The sequence below is a fragment of the Colletotrichum destructivum genome, chromosome 4, assembly GCF_034447905.1.
Source record: "Colletotrichum destructivum chromosome 4, complete sequence".
Classification (NCBI taxonomy): Eukaryota; Fungi; Ascomycota; class Sordariomycetes; order Glomerellales; family Glomerellaceae; genus Colletotrichum; species Colletotrichum destructivum.
In genome coordinates, this window is record NC_085899.1 from 2,909,164 (window position 1) to 2,931,046 (window position 21,883).

General features: G+C 56.9%; 6 protein-coding genes across 6 annotated transcripts; 2 read left to right on the forward strand and 4 right to left on the reverse strand.

Moving 5' to 3' along the window:
- The first annotated feature begins 193 nt into the window (after positions 1-193).
- On the forward strand, positions 194-2,098 carry CDEST_06802 (Putative dienelactone hydrolase, alpha/Beta hydrolase). The gene is made up of 6 exons (XM_062922961.1): positions 194-363; positions 429-471; positions 548-588; positions 869-1,020; positions 1,132-1,257; positions 1,366-2,098. Exons 1-6 carry the CDS (start codon positions 300-302, stop codon positions 1,789-1,791), a joined length of 852 nt encoding a protein of 283 aa, XP_062779012.1. The 5' UTR covers positions 194-299; the 3' UTR covers positions 1,792-2,098.
- A 1-nt stretch (position 2,099) lies between these two features.
- CDEST_06803 (Putative EF-hand domain, mechanosensitive ion channel MscS, EF-Hand 1, calcium-binding protein) lies at positions 2,100-5,550 on the reverse strand. The gene is made up of 2 exons (XM_062922962.1): positions 3,410-5,550; positions 2,100-3,363 (listed from the first exon to the last, which is right to left on the reverse strand). Exons 1-2 carry the CDS (start codon positions 4,883-4,885, stop codon positions 2,101-2,103), a joined length of 2,739 nt encoding a protein of 912 aa, XP_062779013.1. The 5' UTR covers positions 4,886-5,550; the 3' UTR covers position 2,100.
- A 3,656-nt stretch (positions 5,551-9,206) lies between these two features.
- Positions 9,207-12,939, reverse strand: CDEST_06804 (Putative major facilitator, sugar transporter, major facilitator superfamily). Its single transcript, XM_062922963.1, has 8 exons — positions 11,589-12,939; positions 11,450-11,536; positions 11,013-11,376; positions 10,655-10,937; positions 10,229-10,571; positions 10,116-10,162; positions 9,781-10,059; positions 9,207-9,711 (listed from the first exon to the last, which is right to left on the reverse strand). Exons 1-8 carry the CDS (start codon positions 11,618-11,620, stop codon positions 9,212-9,214), a joined length of 1,935 nt encoding a protein of 644 aa, XP_062779014.1. The 5' UTR covers positions 11,621-12,939; the 3' UTR covers positions 9,207-9,211.
- A 1,206-nt stretch (positions 12,940-14,145) lies between these two features.
- Positions 14,146-17,435, reverse strand: CDEST_06805 (Putative mitochondrial escape protein). Its single transcript, XM_062922964.1, has 3 exons — positions 17,071-17,435; positions 16,567-16,815; positions 14,146-16,478 (listed from the first exon to the last, which is right to left on the reverse strand). Exons 1-3 carry the CDS (start codon positions 17,261-17,263, stop codon positions 14,365-14,367), a joined length of 2,556 nt encoding a protein of 851 aa, XP_062779015.1. The 5' UTR covers positions 17,264-17,435; the 3' UTR covers positions 14,146-14,364.
- Positions 17,436-17,606: 171 nt separating this feature from the next.
- CDEST_06806 (uncharacterized protein) lies at positions 17,607-18,515 on the forward strand. The gene has a single exon (XM_062922965.1). The coding sequence runs from the start codon at positions 17,762-17,764 to the stop codon at positions 18,491-18,493; it is 732 nt and encodes a 243-aa protein (XP_062779016.1). The 5' UTR covers positions 17,607-17,761; the 3' UTR covers positions 18,494-18,515.
- Positions 18,516-18,822: 307 nt separating this feature from the next.
- Positions 18,823-21,005, reverse strand: CDEST_06807 (Putative Heat shock protein 70 family; the record flags this gene model as incomplete). The annotated part of the gene is made up of 4 exons (XM_062922966.1): positions 18,823-20,348; positions 20,405-20,701; positions 20,802-20,884; positions 20,956-21,005. The coding sequence occupies 4 exons, from the start codon at positions 21,003-21,005 to the stop codon at positions 18,823-18,825; spliced, it is 1,956 nt and encodes a 651-aa protein (XP_062779017.1).
- Positions 21,006-21,883: the final 878 nt, after the last annotated feature.

Below are 21,883 nucleotides of genomic sequence, written 5' to 3' on the forward strand. Positions count from 1 at the left end.
GTCTCAGGCGTCTCCGTTGAATATGGTTCCATGAGCCTCGAAAAGCCAGCAGGGTTTGAAAACGGACTTCGGGACGTTCTGAAGAGGGTGGAAGGGCTTCGGTGTTGCTGAAGGAGGAAGCGGGATAGGGGCTTACTAAGTCCCCGTCGACCCCGTCCAGCCAATGGGATGCAAATCGCTCAACTCCAAGTCTCCAACACACCTTCACTCTCAAGCCCACGTCGTTCATTCGATCTCGAGCCTCTGCAACAGACCCTCTCGACTCGAGTCTCTTCCCCCAAAAAACACAGCTGTCAAAAATGCTCATCAAGGAGTCTCACGTCGACGTGCCGACCAAGGCCGACGGGAAGGAGGGTTCCATGAGTTCGTCCCAACCGCGCGAGCGTCGAGTCACGGCACACCCGCCCGGCTAACACCCACGTCCCCAGGAATCTTCCTCTTCCACCCGTCCATCCCCGGCTACCCCAACGCGTAAGAGCTGACCCGCGCGCCCCCAGTTCAATGTGAAATGTGCTTAACGGACACTTCCAATTGACGCATCGCGCAGGAAATTCCCCGGAGTCTGCGTCTTCTCCGAGATCTACCAAGGTCAGTCAGTTCGTCAGATCATTTTCTCCATGGCGGGGTTGCTGAAGAAGCTCCCCCCCCCTTCCCTCCCCGCACTGGGCCCTTCGACCCCTCCATTCCCCGCACTCACCGAGGGCTTCACCGAGTTCACCGGGACATGTCCGAGGACATCCCTCTTCCCTCAAACTGCATGAACAGAGACAAGCCTTTGTGGCGAAGTCGCTTTTTTTTCTTCTCAAAAAGCTCGGATTGGACGGGCGCGCTATTACTTTCCAGAAAAGGTATTGAGACATCAAAACAGTCACCGGCCCCGTCGCCCGCTTCGCCCGCCAGATCGCAGGCCAGGGCTACATCGTCGCCGCTCCCTCCTCCTACCACGACTTCGCCGGCCCCGAGCCCCTGGCCTACGACGTGCCTGGTACCGACAAGGGCAACGCCTGGAAGGTCGAGAAGGTAAAAAAAACCGGGGGAAAAAACCCCCCGATCCCTCCCCTTTTGTCTTTGCCCTCTTACCCTGTTGCTTCGGCCGCTTACGAAATCGCTCCGTACGCTGCACTCGTGTAGACCCTCGAGTCCTACGATGAAGACTCCCGCCGCACCGTGGACTACCTCCTCACCCTCCCGACTTGCACTGGCAAGATCGGAAGCACGGGCATGTGTCTAGGCGGCCACCTCGCCGTCCGCGCCTCTGTACGTCTCTCTCCTCGTCTCCTTATCACTTTCTTTCCCCCCTCCCCCCTTCCCCCTTTCCCACCCCCTTTTACAGCCATCCCTAACACCAGCACCCCGACCACCCAGCTCGACAAGAGAATCGCCTCGTGCGTGGCCTACTTCGCCACGGACATCCACAGCCGCACCCTCGGCCCCCACACGGCCAAGAACACCTCCCCGACGCCACCCGAGGGCAGCACCCACACCCTCGACCTCTTCCCGACCCTGGCCCACGCCGAGGTCGCCATGATCTTCGGCGTCAAGGACACCCACGTCCCGCCCGAGGGCCGCGACCTCATCCGCGCCAAGCTGCGCGAGGCCGGCGTCACGACGAGCTTCTACGAGTTCGCCTGGGCCCAGCACGCATTCATCCGCGACGAGCTCAGCAAGGGCCGCTACGACCCGGCCATCACAAAGGTCTGCTTCGAGATCCTGCTGGAGCTGTTCGGGAGGACGCTCAAGTTGGATCTGGGCCCCCAGGAGGGCGTCGGCGAGGTGGAACACGTGTGCTGAGCGCGGTATCTGGCCGCCTCCAGGATTCACGATGTGCAAAACTAGGGAGGCAGGGAGAAGTGAAACGTTTTAACAAGATACAGCGTTCCACTGCGGACGACATGTCATCGTACTCTATTCGTAATCTATCTGTCTGTCCCCCCACTGTGAGTTGATAAGAAAATTCATCAGGCATGGGGAGCCAGTCTCAATGCCCACATAAAATAAAGAAAACGCCAACGTCAAACATGACCGGCTGGTATTATGAGCTTTTCTCCACTAATTTTTTGTTTATTCTTCTCCATCTCAAGTTCCAGTGTTCCCTCTTCACTACTTCTTCTGACCGCTCTGGTCGGCCTCATTCTGCTGTTGGCTGTTGGAGACGCTGCGTCCTCGTGGACGCTGTCCGGACGGCGCGCTCTGAAGGGGGTGGGGCGTGAGCCCGGAAGTCTGTTGGGGCGGAGAAATGGTAGGGGACAGTGTCTGTCCGTAGTTGGGATAGCTCGGGGATTGGGTGCCATAGTAGGCCGAGTTGTACGAGTCTGGCACGCCAGTCCCAGCCTCCTCATCATAGATGCGGCTTCGTGATGTGGTCTGCGCCAAGTTCAAGCCCATCCCGTCGTTGATAGTCGACATGGGAATGCTTTCGCCGGGCTTGCGACGGCCGCCGCCGCCCTTGGTGCTGGCTCGCTTCATAAGCTGACTGCGGACGCGGTCGATGTCGTTGGAGCGGCGTCGGTCCTCCGACTGGCGGTCCCTAGATCCAGACAGAGTCTGTTCGTCGCCCACTCGGTAGCCCCACTCCTCCTCGGTCAGCGGGTCGCGCAAGTTCAGCTCCTGCACGGCCTGCTTTTCGGTGTTGGAGTCCGGTTGCGTGTCGGTACCTTCGGCGGCAGGGGAGGGTACCAAGCGCTTCGCCTCCTTTTCTTTGGCGGCCTGGTCACGGGCGGATGCGGCAAACTGGTCGGACACGGCCACAGAGTAGGACGGGTTGCCAGGAGCGCCAAGAGCTTCGGCACCGCCTCCGGGAGCGTAGATTGGGATCTTCTTGAGGGCCATGGCCAGGGCGCACATGAACTTGGAGCGGCGGGTTGCGCGGACGGCATCGTTGTGCCAGTTAGATTTGTGCTTGATAGCGATCTTAAGCTGCAGCTTGTCCAAGTCGCCGACACCAGCGACGCCAATGGCGATATCCGGCATGAAATCGCGAGAGTTGTCTGAGTTGCGGACAAAATTCTCCAGCTCGACACGCAGCAGCTCCAGATCCTCAAAGCTCGTGTCGTATGAGACGTTCAGGTCAATAACTTCCTTCATGGCTTTGCTGCGAGTGACGTTCTCAATCCAAAGGTTGTTGAGCGTAATGTTGGGGACCTGTACCACCTGCATCTTGTCGATGCGGGTGAAGACGGTGTACAGGAGAGAAATCTTGTCCACGATGAGTTGCTGCTTCTCGGAACCAACGATGTCAACTCTGTCACCGACGTCATAGGGATGTTTGACGAAAAGGAATATGCAGGAGCCGAGGAATTCCTGGGTGGTAACGGCGAAGACGAAAGAGAGAGACAGGAGGGCGGTTCCGGCGGTAGCGACGGTCTGATCCGGTTAGCGGGGTCAATGGCAGGAGTGGCAGGCAACTTACTGTCAGGAAGCTGGACTGGAACCAGGCCAGGAAGATGAAGACGACGATCAGGAGAACAACGAACATCAGGACCTTATCAAACACGCGGAGTGCCTGACCGATGTCCTTCATGCCTTCGGTGATAGCCTTGCGTTCCCTGCCGATCTCCACCACCTTGCGAGTCATCTCCTCCAGACTGATGTCGCCGTTCATGTCGTTGTCAATCATGCCAAAAGACTCTTCGGCTTCCTCCGAGTAGGCGGGTCCCAGCACTTCCTGGAAGTCATCGGGGTACAGCGAGTCCTTTCCTTCGACGACGAATGACATCCAGATGCGGCGGGCGAGAGCTTCGGAAGGCTTGGTTTTCTCCAGAGCCTCGATGACGATAGAGTGAGCCGAGTTGGGGTTGAAGACTTGCTTTCCAGTGATTTCCGATGCGATGTTACCGAAGACGCCCGTGATCTTGTCTCCCATACGGCCAATATCACCGACGAGTCGGAGAGGGGTGGCAGAGCCAGCGCCGCCCTTGCCGCCCTTGGCCGCCTTGGACAAAATCAGGTCGAGACTATCGTTGATGATGTAGTCCTCGTCTTCGAACTCGGGGCAGTACATAGGGAAGAGGGTGCGCGACGCGTCGTAGAGCAGACCGAGGAGGCGAACCTCGCGCTTGGATTCCTTGATACGCAGAGCGAAGGAACGCTGGTGGTAAGAAATACCAATGAGCTGGACAATTGCCTTCTCACCGAGGTAGACAGCAGACGAGATGAAGGTAGCGCCCAAGAGGCGAATCATGGTGGTGATCCACGAGGCCTGGTCGGCTTCGTTGGGGGCCTTGAAGAGAGCCTGGAAGGACTGCCAGGAAGCAAGGGCCCAGAAGAACAGCGAGAGGGCGATCTGCAGGTTGGAGAGGACGGTAGCATACTTGCGTGTGCCAGAACTGACGACTCCGCAGAAGAACATGAAGGCGTGCGGGAGGACCCAGGCGACGCATTTGCCAGCCCAGAGAGTGAGCCAGGCGATTTCGATCCACAGAAACAGATCGAACAGCGGCTTGCCCTTGGTCCCTCCCACGAGGACATCCTTCCGGTGGCCGGTAATGGGAAGGACAATCAAGGGGATGGCGAGAAGAATGCCGATGGGGATGATGTAGACCAGATAGCGGGTGACAACAGAGGCGCCGGTGATCTTGTTGTAGAATCTGCCCATGGCGTTGACCTTGACATCGTCAGATCCACCGGTCCCTTTGCGGCCTAGCTCGCCGTGCTTCTTGCGGCGGCCGCCCTTGTTGTTATTGTTGTGGTGGTGAAAGATGCCATGCTTCTCATTCGTGCCGGAGCCTGTATCCTCGCTGGAGGTGTTCATGGTGGCCTTTCGTGCGCCAGTCGAGGCGGCGCTCCTGACCTGGGTCAGGGGGATGTCGCTGTCAGGCATGTCGTTGGACTGAGAGTTGTTTATAGGCATAAATCCCGAATGGCGCGGCGAGAGAGGTCCCGGCATGCCGACGAGGCGGAATATGTACGGGGTCTGTCGTGCCTAATCGAGGGAGCAGGTGGAATGCTGGCCGTACAACGGAGACTGTTCCAGGTCGGACAGACCACTCGCTGTAGGATTGCGGTCTATTAAACGCACTGGTGAGTGGATATCAAATCCGACTCTGGTTGTAGGCAGTGTAGGGAACCAATTGTTATTGTCGTGGGACTCGAGTGGTAAGAAAAATAAGGTCGGGTAGAGCCAAGGAAACGACGGTGTTTGGTTCTACAATAGGTGGGCGCGTGTACGTTTGCGATGTCCTCGGTGTGACGACAACCCGATTCCCAAAGCGAAGGTAATTACAAGGAAAAGGGTATCGATAGGTGACGAGAGGAGACAACAGGATAAGTAAGAGGGAATCGGTAGGGAAGAATGCGGGGCGGAGTAGGAGAAGGAGGAGGAGGAGGAGGAGGAGGAGGAGGAAGAGGAGTGAGTGAGTGAGGAGTGATAAACAAGGTCGAAACGAGCCGAAAGTCAAGATGAAAAGAACACGAGGAGGGGGAGCATTTTCAGGGTTTAAGCGGAGGCGAGCCAAAAGCAGAGAATGACGGCAAGGTACGGATAGTGAATGAGCGTGCGGATACAGATACAGGAAGGAAGGCGCAAGGTGCGGGTTAGCAGGTTGACGATCATCGAGGCGCGAGACCTCTAGAGACACACATCGTACACAGGACGAAAGGGGGCCGGCGCCGCTAGAGCGCGTTAGTGGCAGGGACGGAGGCGCCTTTCTGGCGGGACCCCTGAACGGTTTTTTCCTTTCCTTCTGCGCTAAGCCGGGACCCCCTTCTGGCTGCGGCCGGTCTGGGTGTGTCTGATTGTCGATTCCATGGCAATTCTCTCCCGGGACCTTCGCGGTACGTACTCTATTTCGAGTGCCGTCGACGGCTAGAACAAGCAGAAGATGGGCCAACAACTGGCAGGCTTTCGTTGCAGGACGGGGTGGCAGCTTTTGATGCAGGGGACAAGCCACTGACAGGCGAGTTTCAGAAGCTCGGGTCAACCGCTGGGATTGGCCGGTAACGAAGCTGGCGGCCCCGATTCTTTGGTTGGCGCAGGTTGTGGTGCGGAAGGTCTCTGGACCCGCCAGGTACGTGTCGGTCTGCCGCCGTTACGTAGGTGGGTAGGTAGGTAGTAGGTACCTAACCAAGCGCCCCAGGTTCGGGTAGCGAGGGACCAGTCCTGGGTATTCGTAAGGATACCTCAGCTGCGTGGGCGAACCTTTTCCCATGTGGGTCTTGTGATGCCGTGCTCGCCGATATGGATTTCTTGGGGTCTTGGGGGGTTGTTTTCTTCTTCTCTTCCTTGCTCCGACGGGAATGCTCCTGGAGACATGGTATTACAGCTGATCCTGTCAGTGTTGTTGATCACCGTGCTGTGCAGGACGAGACTGCCCGACTAGGTGAAGAGACGCGTCGGCATTGCTCCTTTCCGCACGCGTTGCATGTACATGGCATGCTTTCGGCTTGAGTGATATCACAAGCTTCTCTCCCGGTTGGCTGTTACTCATCCAGGTTCCCGTACATCGGACGCCTCCTCACCTTCACAGAAGCTTGGTGTTCCTCCTCCTCCATTGCCACTTCATTTTATTGGCCGTGCCTCGGTGTGCTTGTATGTGTACTGTACTGTGTGTGGGATTGCGGCGTGCAACGCAACCCCATGTCGCCTATGCATGCTCCCTTCATTCGGGTTTCTCATTCCTTAACAGCACGACATATGCTCATGGTCAGTGTTGCTATCGGCAGTGCTGAAGGCCCCTCCCTCGGTGGAGGGCAAAGGAGGCAAGGGACCTGACCGGTTTATCATTTTGCACGTCCAATGGACATGATCGGTCGGGTCGGGTCTCCACCGGGGGTGACGAGTCGCCTGCGGACAGTCCTCGGGTCTGGGCACAATAGCGAACTATCTCTCCACCACATTTCCACATTGGTGGAGTGTTAGAAGCTTAACTCTTCCCACCTCCTTGCGAGGATCATCCAACAGCGTCTTCGTAACGATGGTCCAGTTCAGATCTCGCCAGGTTTGCAAAGGCGCCAGCACGCGCCAACGCGATCCAGGAATAACATTTGGACCAGGGGAGAAAGTGAGAGAAAGAAAATAAAAGGTCACCACAATTTTCCAGGTCCACTTCCATGGTGGAATACGAGCGTGGAGAATTATCTTTTTTTCTCCTTTTGGCATCGAGCCAATAATCCATCCACACCCATCCATTTTCTCTCTCCCCCCACTGTCCGTCCGGCATATGTTTGCGTTTGACGGCTGCTCGAGGCATCATCCATTCATTGTTAGTGTCTAATGGGCGGCCAAACCCACTCACTCAACTCATCGATCCAATTTCGGCCATTCGCCCATCCTCCACCCAACCTCTTTGGAGCTGGCTTCCTCGCTGTCTGTTTGAGTGTCTCCCCGCCCGGGAGACTCGTGGAGAGACTCGCACTCGTCGTGGAAAGTCGGCACGGGCACCCCAAGCACTCTCCATCTCGCTCTCCAATTATCTCCTCCTCCGCCGGCCCAGCCCGTCTCACGATGTATAGTCCATGGTTACAGACTGACACCCTTCTCCCCTCTTCCTGAATCCTCAGCCTGCCCACAAGCCGACGTCTGTTTCGTTTCCGCCGCCTCATACTCTCGTTAGCACCAAAGCCACCCGCCCACCCTTCCATTCTTCGTCCGCCCATCTCGCATCTTGGCTCCAGTCTGCAGTTTCCCAGCTTTCCTCTCCCCTCCATCCCCGCCCCCTGCATCCTAGCGGAGCCCTACAAGGACAGGACAGAGACAAACTGTCACAGGAGCCGGCTGCACCGCGCGTTCATGGTTCAACTCGCTTCGAATCTGGTCAGTCTGGACCTGTCCATGGTCCCTGCTTCGACAGCCCACTCAATCAATCCTGTACTAGAGAAATCATCAAGTCGCTTCATTTCCCCTTTGTTTCCAACATGTCAGCCTCGAAGTTTTCCTCCCAGTAACGAACGAATCCTTCCACGCCCAAGTCCCGGCACCTCGTGTCACCACTAGCCCCAACTCAAACCACCGTTCAACCTCACCGGCCGGCAACCAACCCCCGTCCGCGGCTTACGGCAGCCCAGGAGCCGGCGTCGTCGACGGCGCCAGCCTAGTCCGACGTTGGCTTCATTACGGTCCGCGCCAGTGGCGACCAATGACACAACCTCCTCCTCGTGTTCCCAAGAACGGTCTTCAGCCCGAGGGGTGGATCGTCAGAGACATTTCTCAGACCCCTCGAAAACGCGGGTACCTGGAAAAAGCAAACGCTAGTGATTTGGTTGTGTAACATCATGTTACTCGCCCACCCATCCTCCCAGGCACGAGCCTATGGCTGAGGAACTGTGTCCAACAAGAGATGACGGCCTTCCTGCGCATTCTTTCTTTTCTCCCTTTGCATCTTCGTTCGTCCTCCGTCTAGATTTGATTTCTGCCCTTTTTCGGTCTCCTGCAGCGCTCGCGGTGCTGTGTCTCACATGCTCGACAATCCACTGTAGGGGGATGAATCCGGATCGACAGCCCGTGAGCGAAAATCTTTGATAATTGGTGTCCCCCAATTCGCATTGCTGGGTTTGACGCTAGACTCAACGTGAGGCGTGAGGCGTGAAGCGTGAGTGACGAGCGAGAATCTCGAATCCGCATCACGGTTTCCAAAAGGCCTCACAGACCCCCCTTAGCTGCCGTTGCCCTCGTGCCAGGGGGCTGGCCGAATTTCTCTCCCACGCGCTCTTCCGCACTTGGTGTTGTTCAAAGAGGACGCGGGCTGCATACGTCAGTTGACGCCGCCCCCCGCTACAAGGGGGAGAGGGGACCCGAGGGGTGGCCCCGTTCAGACACGCCGCCGTCTCCCGCGCCGTCCAAGTTGATCAGTGAGACTTTTCGCCGCCCCTGAATCAGATTCGTCAAGAGACAATGATTACCCCTCATGCGGGCCAAGTTCGGGAGGTTGATCGGCTTCGTGAAGAATGCGGCTCTCACCTCACGACTCATGAAGATTGAAGGGGCCCGTTGGCAATCGGTCCATTCTTCACAAAGAACTTAGTAGCATCATCGGGACGGGACATGCATTGCTTCGTGGTGGTGTTGTTGATTACAGACTGTGGGGTGAAGGCGGCCCCCGAGGTCAAGATCCCTCCTGTCAAAAAGTCCACATGGAGATTCGTCTCTTGATTACGTAGTTGCGCTCTATCCGCACGACCTTCGCAGCTAACCCTCGTTGGTATCAAAGCCACAAGCCCCTCCTCCCGATGTCAAGTGTTCTTCGACTCCTCGGTCCCCCCCCCCCCCCTCCATCCATTACGAGGACGTGACGTCGACTCCGGTTGCGGAACCGCTCTTCTTGTCCCGTTGCTCGACCTGCGCCTTCTCGTATGTCTCGCTGCCGTGGTGGTCCTCGTGAGTGAGGTCAAATTTGTACAGCGGCTCGAGGGTGGCGTCCCGCCGGAAGAGCACCCAGCGCTTGAACCAGTACGGCAGCGCCTCTCTGAGCTGGTACCTCATGAACACCCGGGTCGGGACCGCGAAGATGTAATCGAGCTCCTCCAGCGTGCGCTGCTTGGTCTCGGGCAGCCAGAAGAAGATCATGACGAAGGCCACGACGTTGAGGCCGGCGTAGAAGCAGAAGGAGCCGATGACGCCAATGTCCGCCAACATGATGGGGAAGGTGATGGACAGCACGGCCGCCCAGAAGAGACACGTTGCCACGGCCCACGACATGCCAACCTCACGATGGGACAGGGGAAAGACCTCGGCCGAGTAGGTGAACGGGACGGGTCCCTCGCCCGGCGAATAGAAGGCTTCGAAGCGTTAGCATGCATGCACCTTTTTTTTCATGACATAAAGAGCAAAACGAGGCGAAGTCTTACCGGCGAACAAGTACACGAACAGCGCCACCATCCCCAGGTGGGCTCCTCCGGTGCCTGGGATGAGCGTGCAGAGGCCGGCGGCCAGCAACGTCCACGCCATCTGGGGAAAGGTGAAAAGCAGTAGGGACCGGCGCCCGAAGGTGTCGATGGTCCAGATGGCCGGCCACGCGAAGAGGAAGTTGACCATGCCGAAGCCGAAGGACGCCAGGAGGGCGTTGAACTCGGAGGTGCCGGCCTCCTTGAAGATGGTGCTCGAGTAGAAGGCGATGATGTTAATGCCTGTGTTTTGTCAGTGGGAGGGGGTCAACCGTGCCGAGTGCGTCGTCTCGACTTACCACACATCTGCTGAGCAATCATGACCGTGAACGAAGCCAGCGTGGCGCTATCGCGAAGTCAGCATCAATTTTTTTCCATCAAATACACCATCTCTCATCTCAAACATGCTTACCGTCTGACACGAGGAATGGTAAAGAGCTCAAGGAAGCGCTTGGCGTAGTTGGACCGCCCGATGATCTCGGCCTCGACCTGAAGCTGGCTGTGGATGTAGTAAATATCGCGAGCGGCCTGGATGGGATGGTTCCGCAGCCTCAGCAGCGACTTCATGGCGTCCGGGTACCGGTTCTTCTTGATGTACCAGCGAGGGGATTCCGGGCAGGCGTAAATCAACAGGGCCAGGGGCACGGCCGGGATGAAGGCCGACCCGAGCTGGAGACGCCATGCTATAGCACCCGTCTTGGCAACCGCCAGGTTGGCTGCCGTCCCGGCCATGATTCCGAACGCCGTCCACATTTCTGGCCATGTCGTTAGCATGTACTGCTCCGGAGGCGGCGGCTTATGAGATGCTGCTGGGACGGATAGGGCCGGGCCAACTTACGCCATGTCATGACAAGAGCACCGCGGATAGGCGCGGGTGAGTTCTCGGCGGCAAAGATGGGCACCGTGCTGGCCTTCGCGCCCATACCGATACCGAGAAGCAGACGGCAGGCGAGAAGCTGCTCCCAGGACTGGGCGAAGGCGCTGCCGAGGACGGGCCAGAGGCAGAAGTTGGCGGCGAAGAAGATGGCGCCGCGGCGGCCGAGGAAGTTGTTCAGGGGGTCCGACAGCCAACACCCGATGAAAGCGCTGCCGATGTACGGCGCCGAGTTGACGAGGCCGACCTTGGGACAGGAAGAGGAGGAGTCAGCACGTTGGATAAGCATACAGCATCACGGTCGCGCCGGGACGATACTCACGAGGAGGGTGTCGTGATGCGAGGTCCCACCGATGCCAAAGACGGTGGGGAACGACAGGTTCGCGCCGTTGCTGCCGGTCTGATCCCATCCCTGGACGGCGGCGCCGATAGAGCAGGTGATGATGGTGAGGTACAGGATCTTGGGGACGCGCCACTTGTGCAGGACCTCGTCGTGGAGGACCTGGACCTCGGCCTGGTTGAGGGCCTCGTCGCCGTCAATCTCCTCGAAGCCCGTCGGGTCCTGGGCGACGAGAGCGCCCTTGCGTAGGACGGGGATGTACTCCTGCAGGCCCTTTTCGTGGGCGAAAGCGTCGACATCGCGGATGAGTTCGGCGCGGGATATGCCCAGGAGGGGGTTCCTGATTCTGTTGGGAGGGTTATCGGTGTCAGTGATTTCTGAGATATGGGGGGGTTGGGAGAAGGAGGGGTGAGACGGACTTTGCGTCAACGTTGGCGTTCAGATCGACTGTTGCTTGGGACCCGCGACGGGCCTTTTCTATGTTTGATGCCGAGAAGTCGCCCGAGCTGGGGACGTCAGTCCGCGTGCGAGCAATGGTCGAAGGGAGGGGATACACACGGCATAGCTCCGACGTGCTTGTCGTCCGCCATAGTCGCGGCGAGCTGAAGATACTCGGTGGCTCTGGTGTCTCGAGGCGTGTAAGTGCGTCCGTGGATGGTGTGATGAACGCCTCACTGGCGGCTTCTTTCAAAGATCCGAGAATAACGGGAGCCGTCTACGACTCTCGCACTTCAAGACTTGCTAGAATGAGGATTCAACAAACGGGGTCAGGGCTCGGACGAGAGGGGGAGGGGTAGGCGCAAAGTATCAGACGGGGCGAAGGGTCAGCTTTATTTGTAGATTCTTTGCCCACAGACAATTTCCTCCATCTCGCGTCCACGCGCTCGACGTGAAGAGACGGCGCCACCACCTTCCCTCCCGGAGAAGGGGGACGCCAGCTCCAGAGTCTTTCTCTACACAGAACGCTCTCCCTCTCGTCGACGGGACCGCCTGGCCATCCCATGATCCACATTGGAGCAACACACGGGGAAAGGCACCAAACCTTTTTCGCGGGTGGATTCACCGGGGGTTGTGTGCCAGGGATGGTCATTGCTGGGTTGGATGTGAGGAGGGGAGGCGAGTGTGTGTGGGCTTGTGCGTGTAGACAATGTGGTTAAACCTGTCGATATGGGTTCGCTTTCGTCTGACCAAGGTCCGGCAGAGAGGAGACTACAGCGTTTGGGGGACCGAAGGCATGGCCCGCTCTTCGAGGTCCCTGGGTGTCATTGGACTCGCGCTGAGGAAGATGCAACGAGGCCCTGCCGGGGCGCATATCGCGTTGGGAGACATGGTGACCACCAAGTATCCTTCCCATAAGGCCTGTTCTTCGCAGGTTAGAGTCTGCTGCGAGCGAGAACGCCCGCCGAGTTCTTTGGTAGCGTTTCTAGTGTACAGAGATCGGCATAGATGATACCTGCTGCGCGGGACGGTTCACCAAGCAGAGCAACATGAATACTGCTGGACTGGCTCACGGTTCTGAGGATCGTCTCTGGACTTTTCGCCGTATTAGTCCTCAGTTCAAACGTCCCCCATACCCCGCCTTTCTCCTCGTTTTCTCCCCGCGAACCCGCGAAAAAAACCAGCACGTCCCAACTTTCTTGTTGGCACACGGAACAAAGGACGTTGTGTGATGGTGTCCGTGTCGCAGGAGGCAAGGTCGGGACTCCCCGGCCACGGACGCTGGGGGGCGCAATCAGAACGGCGGGACCCAAAGCCTGCCAGACTGATACCGTCGGAGGTACATTCCGTACCTAGGAAAACATGGGCAAAATCAAGGACCGGGCACCATCACGGCAATGGCGTCGTCAGATGAGGAGGCGCCATCGACTGCCGATCTTGATGTCTTTCCGCCTTGGCTGTCATGACGTGGGGATCAGATGGTGACAAGCCTGGCTCGGGGGCTCCCGGGTATGCGGCAAGAGGGGGAATCCAGAAATGGTGCCAAAATATCACGCTGGGACTGGATCCCCTCGCGCCGCCGCGATGCTTCCCATTGGTCTCACCGGCAACCCCTTGGCTGTTGAACACCCAAAGCTGCCCTGCAGAGCGGTGTCACTTTTTGGATGGCTCATCCATCCAAGGAAATTCCCGAACTCAGCGTTCTTCAAGTTTACGGTGCTGAATGGCTCCGGTGCAGGTTGGCATTGAAATGTCACTCACTGTTGTTGTTCAGCCAGCGCTTATCATGAGATCCCGTCCACAGAGTCGCATGGCCAAGACGTAGCGTTGAACGTGCCGCCCACAATGCCCAGGAATGCCCAGAAAACGCCCAGCCCTCCTAAAATGCTTGTATCGTCGCCGCAAAGCTTGGGTGGTGATCTAGGGTGATATCGGCCCAATGGCCCTTGGGCCACTTCGCATTTGGCGCCCCTCAACATCACAAAGTGCGTCGCCTCGTGACCAGTGTCGTATGCAGGGCAGCTTCTCTTCTGTGTTCTCTCGGCCAACTTCCCGGTCGACTGAATGAAGCGTGAGTCGTGTCTGCTCGGGCGGAACAGTACTCTGTACGAGACATTGCTCGGTTTCTTGCTGTTGACCAATGGTACATCCTGGAGACCTCCCCACTCCAAGGATCCTCTGCTCCCCCTCCCCACAAAGCAGAGTTCGTCGAACTTCTCCAACCGGCAGTGGAGACATACCGGCTTCCCCTCGTCCAACTCTCGGTGTTAGGCTATTAGCTTCTCTCTCCGCGGTAGCTCCGCCTGCCTGCGGAGACGAGACGGAGTCCTCAGCAAGTTGCTGAACTTTCTGTGGGTGTGCGAATCTTGATGGAGGTATGCTAATCGCGCGTGCATACGCCGATGGCGAGATGGAATTGGCGTCTATGGCAAGCGCCTTTCTCGTCGCGGGTGACACTTCCAATCAACTGACTCAGGGTGGTCGCCAATGCTTTCATTCTCACTTTGGTTGAACATCAGTCCGTCGACCTGTCACATCTTCGTTCGCTGCCGCCATGTCTTCCCTGTCTCATGCTGTTTAGTCTAATAACCCGGAAACAATATAGTGAACAACGTCTATTGAGCCGAGAACCCGAGGAAACTGCAGTACTCGGAGATAGCGTCAGCTGACTGGACATGTTGGATAGGCAGAGCAACGGTAACCATGGGTCAAAGCCAGGAACAGATGGAAGCAAAAGTGTGTGAGCAAGCGTATTGTGTTCGTAAAGGGTAATGCTGTGAAAAGAACATGACTGATATTACAATGAGATGGGTATTAGCCGTGCCGCGCTCCGCCTTAGTCACGATTCCCGCGCCTTCCTTTTTGCCTTGTGTCTACTCTCCAAAGTCGACGCACCTTAGTAGTTGTGCTTCAGGACCTTCTTCAATGCCGCTATTTCCTTCTCATATTTCGTGATCTTGGTCTGGCTTCCTTCCAGTTTGTCGAGCAGATAGGACACGCGAGCTCCCGTTTGAGATGGCTGCTTCGGCAAGCTACCCAGCAGCGCCAGTTCGTTCTCGGCCTTCTCAATGGTTTTGGTCTCAACCTTGGTCAACTCCTTGAGCATAGCGAGGTCCAACTTGGCTCTGAGAACGCGGTCGTCGAGAAGCAAGCTGAAAGCGGCCTGATACATAGGCTTGCCGGGACGGATCGTCTGCGGCCGGCCGTTGTACGTCTCAACGGTGATGAGCTCAGCGTTTGTCAGACCTTCCAGTGCCGATTCACCGTTGGAGGCCCCGGCTGTGGTAGACGAAGCAAATGTATCGGAAAGAAGCACCTCGTTGTATCGGAGGGCTTCATGTGAGGCGAGTTCCTTGATCAGGTACCACGCCTGCTCCATGGACCACTTCTTGCCCTCGAATGTGTCTTTGCCATCCAAAAGATACATCTTGACGATTTCTGTTGCGCTCTGGTTGATGATATCCTCAATGGCTCGCTGCGGACTTTGGCCACCCTTCAACCGCCGGGCCAAGTACTCGAGATCGGTAAGACGACCGCCCAGGATACCGATGGCCGAGTCGAGCTCTGAGAGGTCGGGCTTTTCGTGTGTTTCAACGGCGTCCTCCGTCTTCTCGTTCGCTTCCTTTGAGTGCTCCCGGACCTTGTCAAGCTCATCCTCTTCCAGTCGGCTGATGATGAATTTCTTGGCAACGTCAAGAGAGAGGTCGCCGAGGGAAGCTTGGCGGAAAACGCGGTCTGGCATGGCCTTTGATAAAGACTTTGAGTACGCCGTGTCATCTGTCAAAAAGATGACGTGGGCGACATTGTTCTGTACCATGGCAGCAGCCCACTCTGCAACCTTGTCGTAGACGATGCTTGAGCCCTCGTTCTTGTGCAGGAAGTTGTCGATCACCACAACGGCGCGCTTATCCGGACGAGCCTCCAAGTAGGCGTCGTCTGATAGATCACCGTCCTTCCCATCCTTGTCGCGGCCAGCGAGGGAGACCTCTTTCAGGGCTTCGGCAGTCGTGTGGAGTATCTTGACCACCTGCGACTCGAGGGTTTCGGAGAATCCAGCCTTGACTCCTGTCGTGCTCTGGACCGCCAGATCGATCATGCTGCTCATGTTGTTCAGAAAGGCAAAGATGGGCTTGTATCCCACTGCGTTGGCCAGGTGCTTGATCGTCCCGCTTTCGCCCCTTGCCTCGATGATTGGTTTGCAGTCAATGACCAGCACGTTCTTCCGTCCCTTCAGCGATTGGTCCAGAACAAGCTCCTTCTTTCCGGATCCCCGGGGGCCTTGAACGACGATGAAGGTATCCGAACTCTCGAGAAGCCAGGTCTGGATCTGTTCGATCAGGTCCCTCCGATGCTGCCATACCGCATTGAAACCAGCCTTGTCGGCCTTTTTGTGTCCGAAAGACGAAATGATATCGGAGGTCTGGTTCTTGATCCATCTGTAAAGCTTGTTGTTCGTCAGACGAAAGGAATGCTGAATATGCGCTTTGACGAAGAATTCGCGGATCGGATCGAACACGGCGACGGTGAAGGCGGCGAGAAGAGCTGCAACAACAGGGATGACTACCCTGGGATGGCTGGTGAGCCAGTTCCAAATGTTGTGCGGCTTTACCTTTTGCTCGTACGAAAGACGGAGCCTCGTGCCCAGCTTGCCGCCCCCCAGTGCCTCGTCAACGACGAATCCGTGCAGGCAATTTCTTGCCATGATGGCGTCGCGTACGAGGGCAAAGTCGACGTATGCGTACTTGGGTAAGATCTTCGAATCGGACGGCTGAGAGGTGATTTCGGCGATTTTGCCATAGCGACGGAAAACGCTGTACAGTGTTTCCTGCGATAGCTCAACGGCTTCAGCGCCAGCATCCTTTCCCGTGAATTCGATCTTGACGCGGCTTTTCGGGAACCTATAGAGGTCTTCGAGCCATGGGACGCCTCTGACAAGGCCGGCCTTGACCCCACGGAAGGGGTTGAACCACGGCCGTAGGGGGCGCTTCTCTAATGACTGTGCAAGCGAGTCTAAAGAAGTCAGTCGCATTCATTGTTGAGGTTGCAACTGTCTCCGATGTCGAGTCCGCGGTCAGGAATCTCATCTGGGTGCACTTACTCTCGATGTCCTTGGGCACAACGTCGGAGCCGTGGCTGAACTTGACGAATGCTCCTCCATCCTTGAGTCGTGGTAGGATCTCGGTAACCTTGATCGGGAGATCGTTCGGAATGGCTCGTTTTACCAGGTTGATCGGATCCGTGCCCAAACCCCCGCTGGAGCTGTCGAAGCGTTTGAGGAGATCAGTCAGATCGCGGTCTGTGGACCATGATCGCCGTAGAAGGTATGTGAGCTTCAGGGGAAAGAGGTCTGCCAGCCCTTGTTAGCTTGATTGGGGCAGGAGGAAGAAGACACAATGGCGTCGACAAGGTGTTGATCGTAGGAGTGTAGAGGCTCTGCACGATCGATTCAAACTCGAGGGCGATAGAGGTAATGCAGGGGAGGGGAAGGACAGAGGATCCAACAAAGACAACGGAGGGACCACATTTCAATCCCGGTTAACGAGTCCAGGGACGAGATCAACGGGATCCAGCACATAGAACACACTCTGTCGAACAAACTTACTGTCGAAGAAGAGAATCGATTCGCTGTCTGATTTGGCGATGTGGCCCGACTTCTCATCGCCAGTCAACGTGCTCTCCCAAGCCTTCGTCGCGGCGCGCAGGACGGCTCCCGGGCGCTGGGGTTGCGCAAATGGCCGAGTCGGGACCCATGTCGCCCGCAGCTTGGCCGCAGGCCTCATGCCAGCGCGAAACATTGCTCTGCTGGGTGATATTGGATGGTCGTGTTTGGTGCTCTCACATGTTGCTACGACAAGCGACGTTGAAGTTGAGTCTGGAAAGGTGATGAAGGAGCTGACTTGGCTCCCTTCCCTGCCTTGCTTCACCAGCTTGCCTAGCTCCTTCTCACGAAGCTGTGTTCGCGATGGATGATGTCACGCTTTGCGGCCCCACGGCCAAGCCCGTCGGCACGCCCCATAACCTTATGTCTGGACCGTGCCGGTTGAAGCGGACTAAGTCTTATCCGTGCCGGTGTGCTCCACCCCACTCTGGCGCGCGCGCGCCGCTACTGCAAAAAATGATGCAACCACTCATTGGCTGGACGCGGCGTCTTGGGATGTCATTGATGGTGGTGATTGCCGGCTTCCCCTCATTCTCGAGCGCTCCTGATCCGATCAAAGACGTCAATACGTGAGAGTTGTGTTTTTCTTCATAGAATCTTTTGATATTTGCCATCATCACAGTCATTCATCAACATGGGTTGGCTCTGGGCTTCGCCATCTCCCCCCAAGTCTCCCGCTCCGGGACAAGCTTCCCAAGCTCCGGCATCGACCCCGCCATCATCGACCAAGCCGACCGATCCTGAGATGGATCCCGAGATTGCAAAGTTCATCGCTCTCTTCCAGAACGAGTCGGGCAACAAGCCCGAAGAGCCGGCCCCGGCTCCGGCGCAACCATCCACAACACCCTCCAAGACATCGACATCCTCATCATGGCTCTCCCTCAAATCCTCCCCCAACATGCCGTCCCAGACCAGCAACCGCACGGTTACGCCGCCCTCTGACAACCCAGTCGCCGAAGCTACTCTGCCGACCGAGATGTCTTGCCGTCAGGCGTTCGACATGGCCTTCCACTGCCAGTCCGTCGGCGGGCAGTGGAACCACATCTACCGATACGGCACGATGCGTTCGTGCAGCGAACACTGGGAGGACTTTTGGTTCTGCATGAGGATCAAGGGATACTCGGGCAAGATGAAGGAGGATGTGATCAGAGACCACTACCGGCAGAAGGAGCATGAGAAGTACGGGGACGGGAAGCCCAGCAGCGAGGACGTCTGGCAGGCGAGGACCACCAAGATACCGCCCGGCACGGCGTTTACGGAGAAGTTTGACGAGCCCGCAGTGGATGACGAGGAATGGCAGCGGATGGAGATGGACAGGCGACGGCAAATCAGAGAGGGACTAGGCATTGGTTCGGCGACGGCGTAAGTAACGTTGTAGAACAAGAACTCGGCATTCTCCTTCTAGTAATGTTTTAACTTTTTGATTGACCATATTGGCTTTAGCCTGTTAAGATCATGTCCAACGAATACATGTCACAGGCATCAGGCGGAAAGGCGTTATTATTTAATGTTTGAATTGACTTCCTAAACCTCGGAAGACCAACTAGAATACATCTCTGACCCATAACCGTGCTTTTCCCATCGTGATTTCATAAATGCAAAGAAAGCAAAAGTCTAGTCGTGAAACCCGGTAACAACTGCGTTGCCATACCCATGACTGCGACTCTAAGGAAAGATTTCATCCAGGGTATCAATTTAGTCGACCTCCTCAACGGTAGGGCCGTCATCGTGGGAGCCGGGGGGGCCACCAGCACCAGCACCGGGGAAGCCGCCAGGGGCACCGCCAGCACCGGGGGGACCGCCAGCGCTGCCGTAGAACTTCATCATGATGGGGTTGGCAACGCCCTCGAGCTCCTTCTGGCGCTCCTCGTACTCCTCGCGAGTAGCCTGCTGGTTCTCGTCGAGCCAGGTGACGATCTGGTCGATCTCGGTCTTGAGCTTCTCCTTGTCCTCGGCGTCAAGCTTCTCATCGACCTTGGAGTCGCTGAGGGTGTTGCGCAAAGAGTAGGCGTACGACTCAAGGCCGTTCTTGGCGGAGACACGGCGAGCCTCAGCCTCGTCCTCATCCTTGAACTTCTCGGCCTCGGCGAGCATGCGCTCGATGTCCTCCTTGGAGAGACGGCCCTTGTCGTTGGTGATGACGATCTTGTTGGACTTGCCGGTGCCCTTCTCGACGGCGGAGACGTTCATGATACCGTTGGCGTCAAGGTCGAAGGTGACCTCAATCTGGGGAACACCGCGGGGAGCGGGGGGAATGCCGGTAAGCTCGAACTTGCCGAGCAGGTTGTTGTCCTTGGTGCGCTGGCGCTCACCCTCGTAGACCTGGATGAGGACACCGGGCTGGTTGTCGGAGAAGGTGGAGAAGACCTCGGACTTCTTGGTGGGGATGGTGGTGTTGCGGGGGATGAGCTTGGTCATCATGCCACCAGCGGTCTCGATACCGAGGGAGAGGGGAGCGACATCGAGAAGCAGGATCTCGTTGGTGCTCTTGGAAGAGGTGTCACCGGACAGAATGGCGGCCTGGACGGCGGCACCGTAGGCAACAGCCTCATCGGGGTTGATGGACTTGTTGGGCTCCTTGCCGTTGAAGTAGTCGGAAATGAGCTTCTGGATGCGGGGGATACGGGTGGAACCTCCGACGAGGACGATCTCGTGGATCTGGGACTTGTCGATCTTGGCGTCGGTCAGGACGCGGTCGACGGGCTGAATGGTCGAGCGGAACAGGTCCTGGCAGAGCTCCTCGAAGCGAGCACGGGTGATGGAGGTGTAGAAGTCAATACCCTCGAACAGCGAGTCGATCTCGATGGAGGTCTGGGCGGAAGACGACAGGGTGCGCTTGGCACGCTCGCAAGCGGTGCGGAGACGGCGCAGGGCGCGGGCGTTGCTGGACAGGTCCTTCTTGTGCTTGCGCTTGAACTCGTTGACAAAGTGGTTGACGAGACGGTTGTCGAAGTCCTCACCACCCAAGTGGGTGTCACCAGCGGTGGACTTGACCTCGAAAATGCCCTCCTCAATGGTCAGGAGGGACACATCGAAGGTACCACCACCAAGATCGAAGATGAGAACGTTGCGCTCACCATCGGTCTTCTTGTCAAGACCGTAGGCGATGGCAGCGGCCGTGGGCTCGTTGATGATGCGCAGGACGTTGAGGCCGGCAATGAGACCGGCGTCCTTGGTAGCCTGACGCTGGGAGTCGTTGAAGTAGGCGGGAACAGTGACAACTGGAGCTTGTTAGCTTGTGCGCGAACAGGAGGGTGTGTATGTGAAGTGTACTAACCGGCGTTGTTGACCTGGCCACCCAGGAAGGACTCGGCGGTCTCGCGCATCTTGACGAGAATCATGGCCGAGATCTCCTCGGGAGTGAAGGTCTTGGTCTCGCCCTTGAACTCGACCTCGATGTTGGGCTTGCCGCCCTTGTCGACGACCTTGAAGGGGAAGTGCTTCATGTCGGCCTGGACCTCTGAGTCGCTGAACTTGCGACCGATCAGGCGCTTGGCGTCGAAGACGGTGTTGTGGGGGTTCATTGCGACCTGGTTCTTGGCCGCATCTCCGATCAGACGCTCAGTGTCGGTGACTATGAAAAAAAAAATCCAAATGTTAGCAAAAAAATCCCAAAAAAATCTTCTGGTAATTCACTACCAGAGAAATTTGAAAATGTATGGGGAAATACTCACAACCTACAAACGACGGGGTAACGCGGTTACCCTGATCATTTGCAATAATTTCGATCTTGTCATTTGAGTAGTAGGCAACGCAACTAGAAACCAATTAGTACATGTCAAGGCAGGGGTGGGGGAGAGTCTAAATCAGGGCGGCGGGGCCACTTACGAGTACGTGGTACCCAAGTCGATACCGACAGCCTTGCCTCCGGAAGCCATGTTGTCGGATGTGATATGTGAAGAGTTGGTAATGTAGGAAAGTTGATGAGCTGAGTGTGGGGTATCTCGAAGCGCTCGAAGACCGGTGTCAGGTGTTTTCCGGTAGAATGAAAGTGAAAGAGGATTATTTCTTCGATGAGGAGAAGAAACTGGTGATTGTTGTTGTTCTGATGGAATTGGTGAGCGAAAAGTGTTGGCTGCAAGAGGGAGACGGAGAGGTTTAAATGCAAAGGTGAGTTGAATTGATAGAATAGAAAAGTGGCGGGGTGGGTGGGGAGAGAAATTTCGAGACGTCACTGGACGATTGCTGGTTCTTTCTTTCTGAATGGTTCTGTGGGATTCTCTGGGAGGTACGTACTCTTTGGAGGGGCGGCAGCGCCCCGAGGGGCAGGAGCCACAGGGGCTGCTGCCTTCTTGGGGGCAACAGATTAGGAGCAAGACAAGCCTGCTCCTCATCGTCGTTGTCGACGTCCTTCTTCTCGCGCACCTTGCGCTTGGTTTCTTGCAATTTTGCGCCATTGGCAGACAACAAGCTCCGGAGCACCTTGCGACGCAACGGACAGGGTACAGTTTGTCTTGGGGGCCCTTTACCGGCTTCCATGCTCGAGAAAGTCGCAGAGGCTCTGCAGCCGCCGCCCTTCCTACCGGGCACGCCCAGCACTCCAGCGCTTTTCAAGTACATGACGGCGCTATAGATACATCATTATCATTAGCGTTCTTACTTTCAGTACACAATTCCTTAAGCAAGTAACACAATGAAAGACTGTAGGGATTGTTTTCTCCCCTACTGCAATACAGCCAGGCACCAAGGACAAGGTGCTGCCAGTGTGCCCCAGTCCATCAGCCCGGGGAGGGGCAGCTGGAGGGACAGCTGGTGA

What these genes read in the sequence shown, in the direction of transcription:
- CDEST_06802 (XM_062922961.1), top strand. Translation starts at nt 300, where the DNA reads ATGCTCATCAAGGAGTCTCACGTCGACGTGCCGACCAAGGCCGACGGG. An exon ending in CGGGAAGGAGGGTTCCATGA is followed by an intron (nt 364 to 428) that starts GTTCGTCCCAAC and finishes CCACGTCCCCAG; the next exon opens with GAATCTTCCTCTTCCACCCG. An exon ending in CTTCTCCGAGATCTACCAAG is followed by an intron (nt 589 to 868) that starts GTCAGTCAGTTC and finishes ACATCAAAACAG; the next exon opens with TCACCGGCCCCGTCGCCCGC.
- CDEST_06803 (XM_062922962.1), bottom strand. Translation starts at nt 4,885, where the DNA reads ATGCCGGGACCTCTCTCGCCGCGCCATTCGGGATTTATGCCTATAAAC. An exon ending in TCCAGTCCAGCTTCCTGACA is followed by an intron (nt 3,364 to 3,409) that starts GTAAGTTGCCTG and finishes TAACCGGATCAG; the next exon opens with ACCGTCGCTACCGCCGGAAC.
- CDEST_06804 (XM_062922963.1), bottom strand. Translation starts at nt 11,620, where the DNA reads ATGGCGGACGACAAGCACGTCGGAGCTATGCC. An exon ending in AACGCCAACGTTGACGCAAA is followed by an intron (nt 11,377 to 11,449) that starts GTCCGTCTCACC and finishes CCCTCCCAACAG; the next exon opens with AATCAGGAACCCCCTCCTGG. An exon ending in TGCTCTTGTCATGACATGGC is followed by an intron (nt 10,572 to 10,654) that starts GTAAGTTGGCCC and finishes CGACATGGCCAG; the next exon opens with AAATGTGGACGGCGTTCGGA.
- CDEST_06805 (XM_062922964.1), bottom strand. Translation starts at nt 17,263, where the DNA reads ATGTTTCGCGCTGGCATGAGGCCTGCGGCCAAGCTGCGGGCGACATGG. An exon ending in ATCGATTCTCTTCTTCGACA is followed by an intron (nt 16,816 to 17,070) that starts GTAAGTTTGTTC and finishes AAGGGCTGGCAG; the next exon opens with ACCTCTTTCCCCTGAAGCTC. An exon ending in TGTGCCCAAGGACATCGAGA is followed by an intron (nt 16,479 to 16,566) that starts GTAAGTGCACCC and finishes TGACTTCTTTAG; the next exon opens with ACTCGCTTGCACAGTCATTA.
- CDEST_06806 (XM_062922965.1), top strand. Translation starts at nt 17,762, where the DNA reads ATGGGTTGGCTCTGGGCTTCGCCATCTCCCCCCAAGTCTCCCGCTCCG.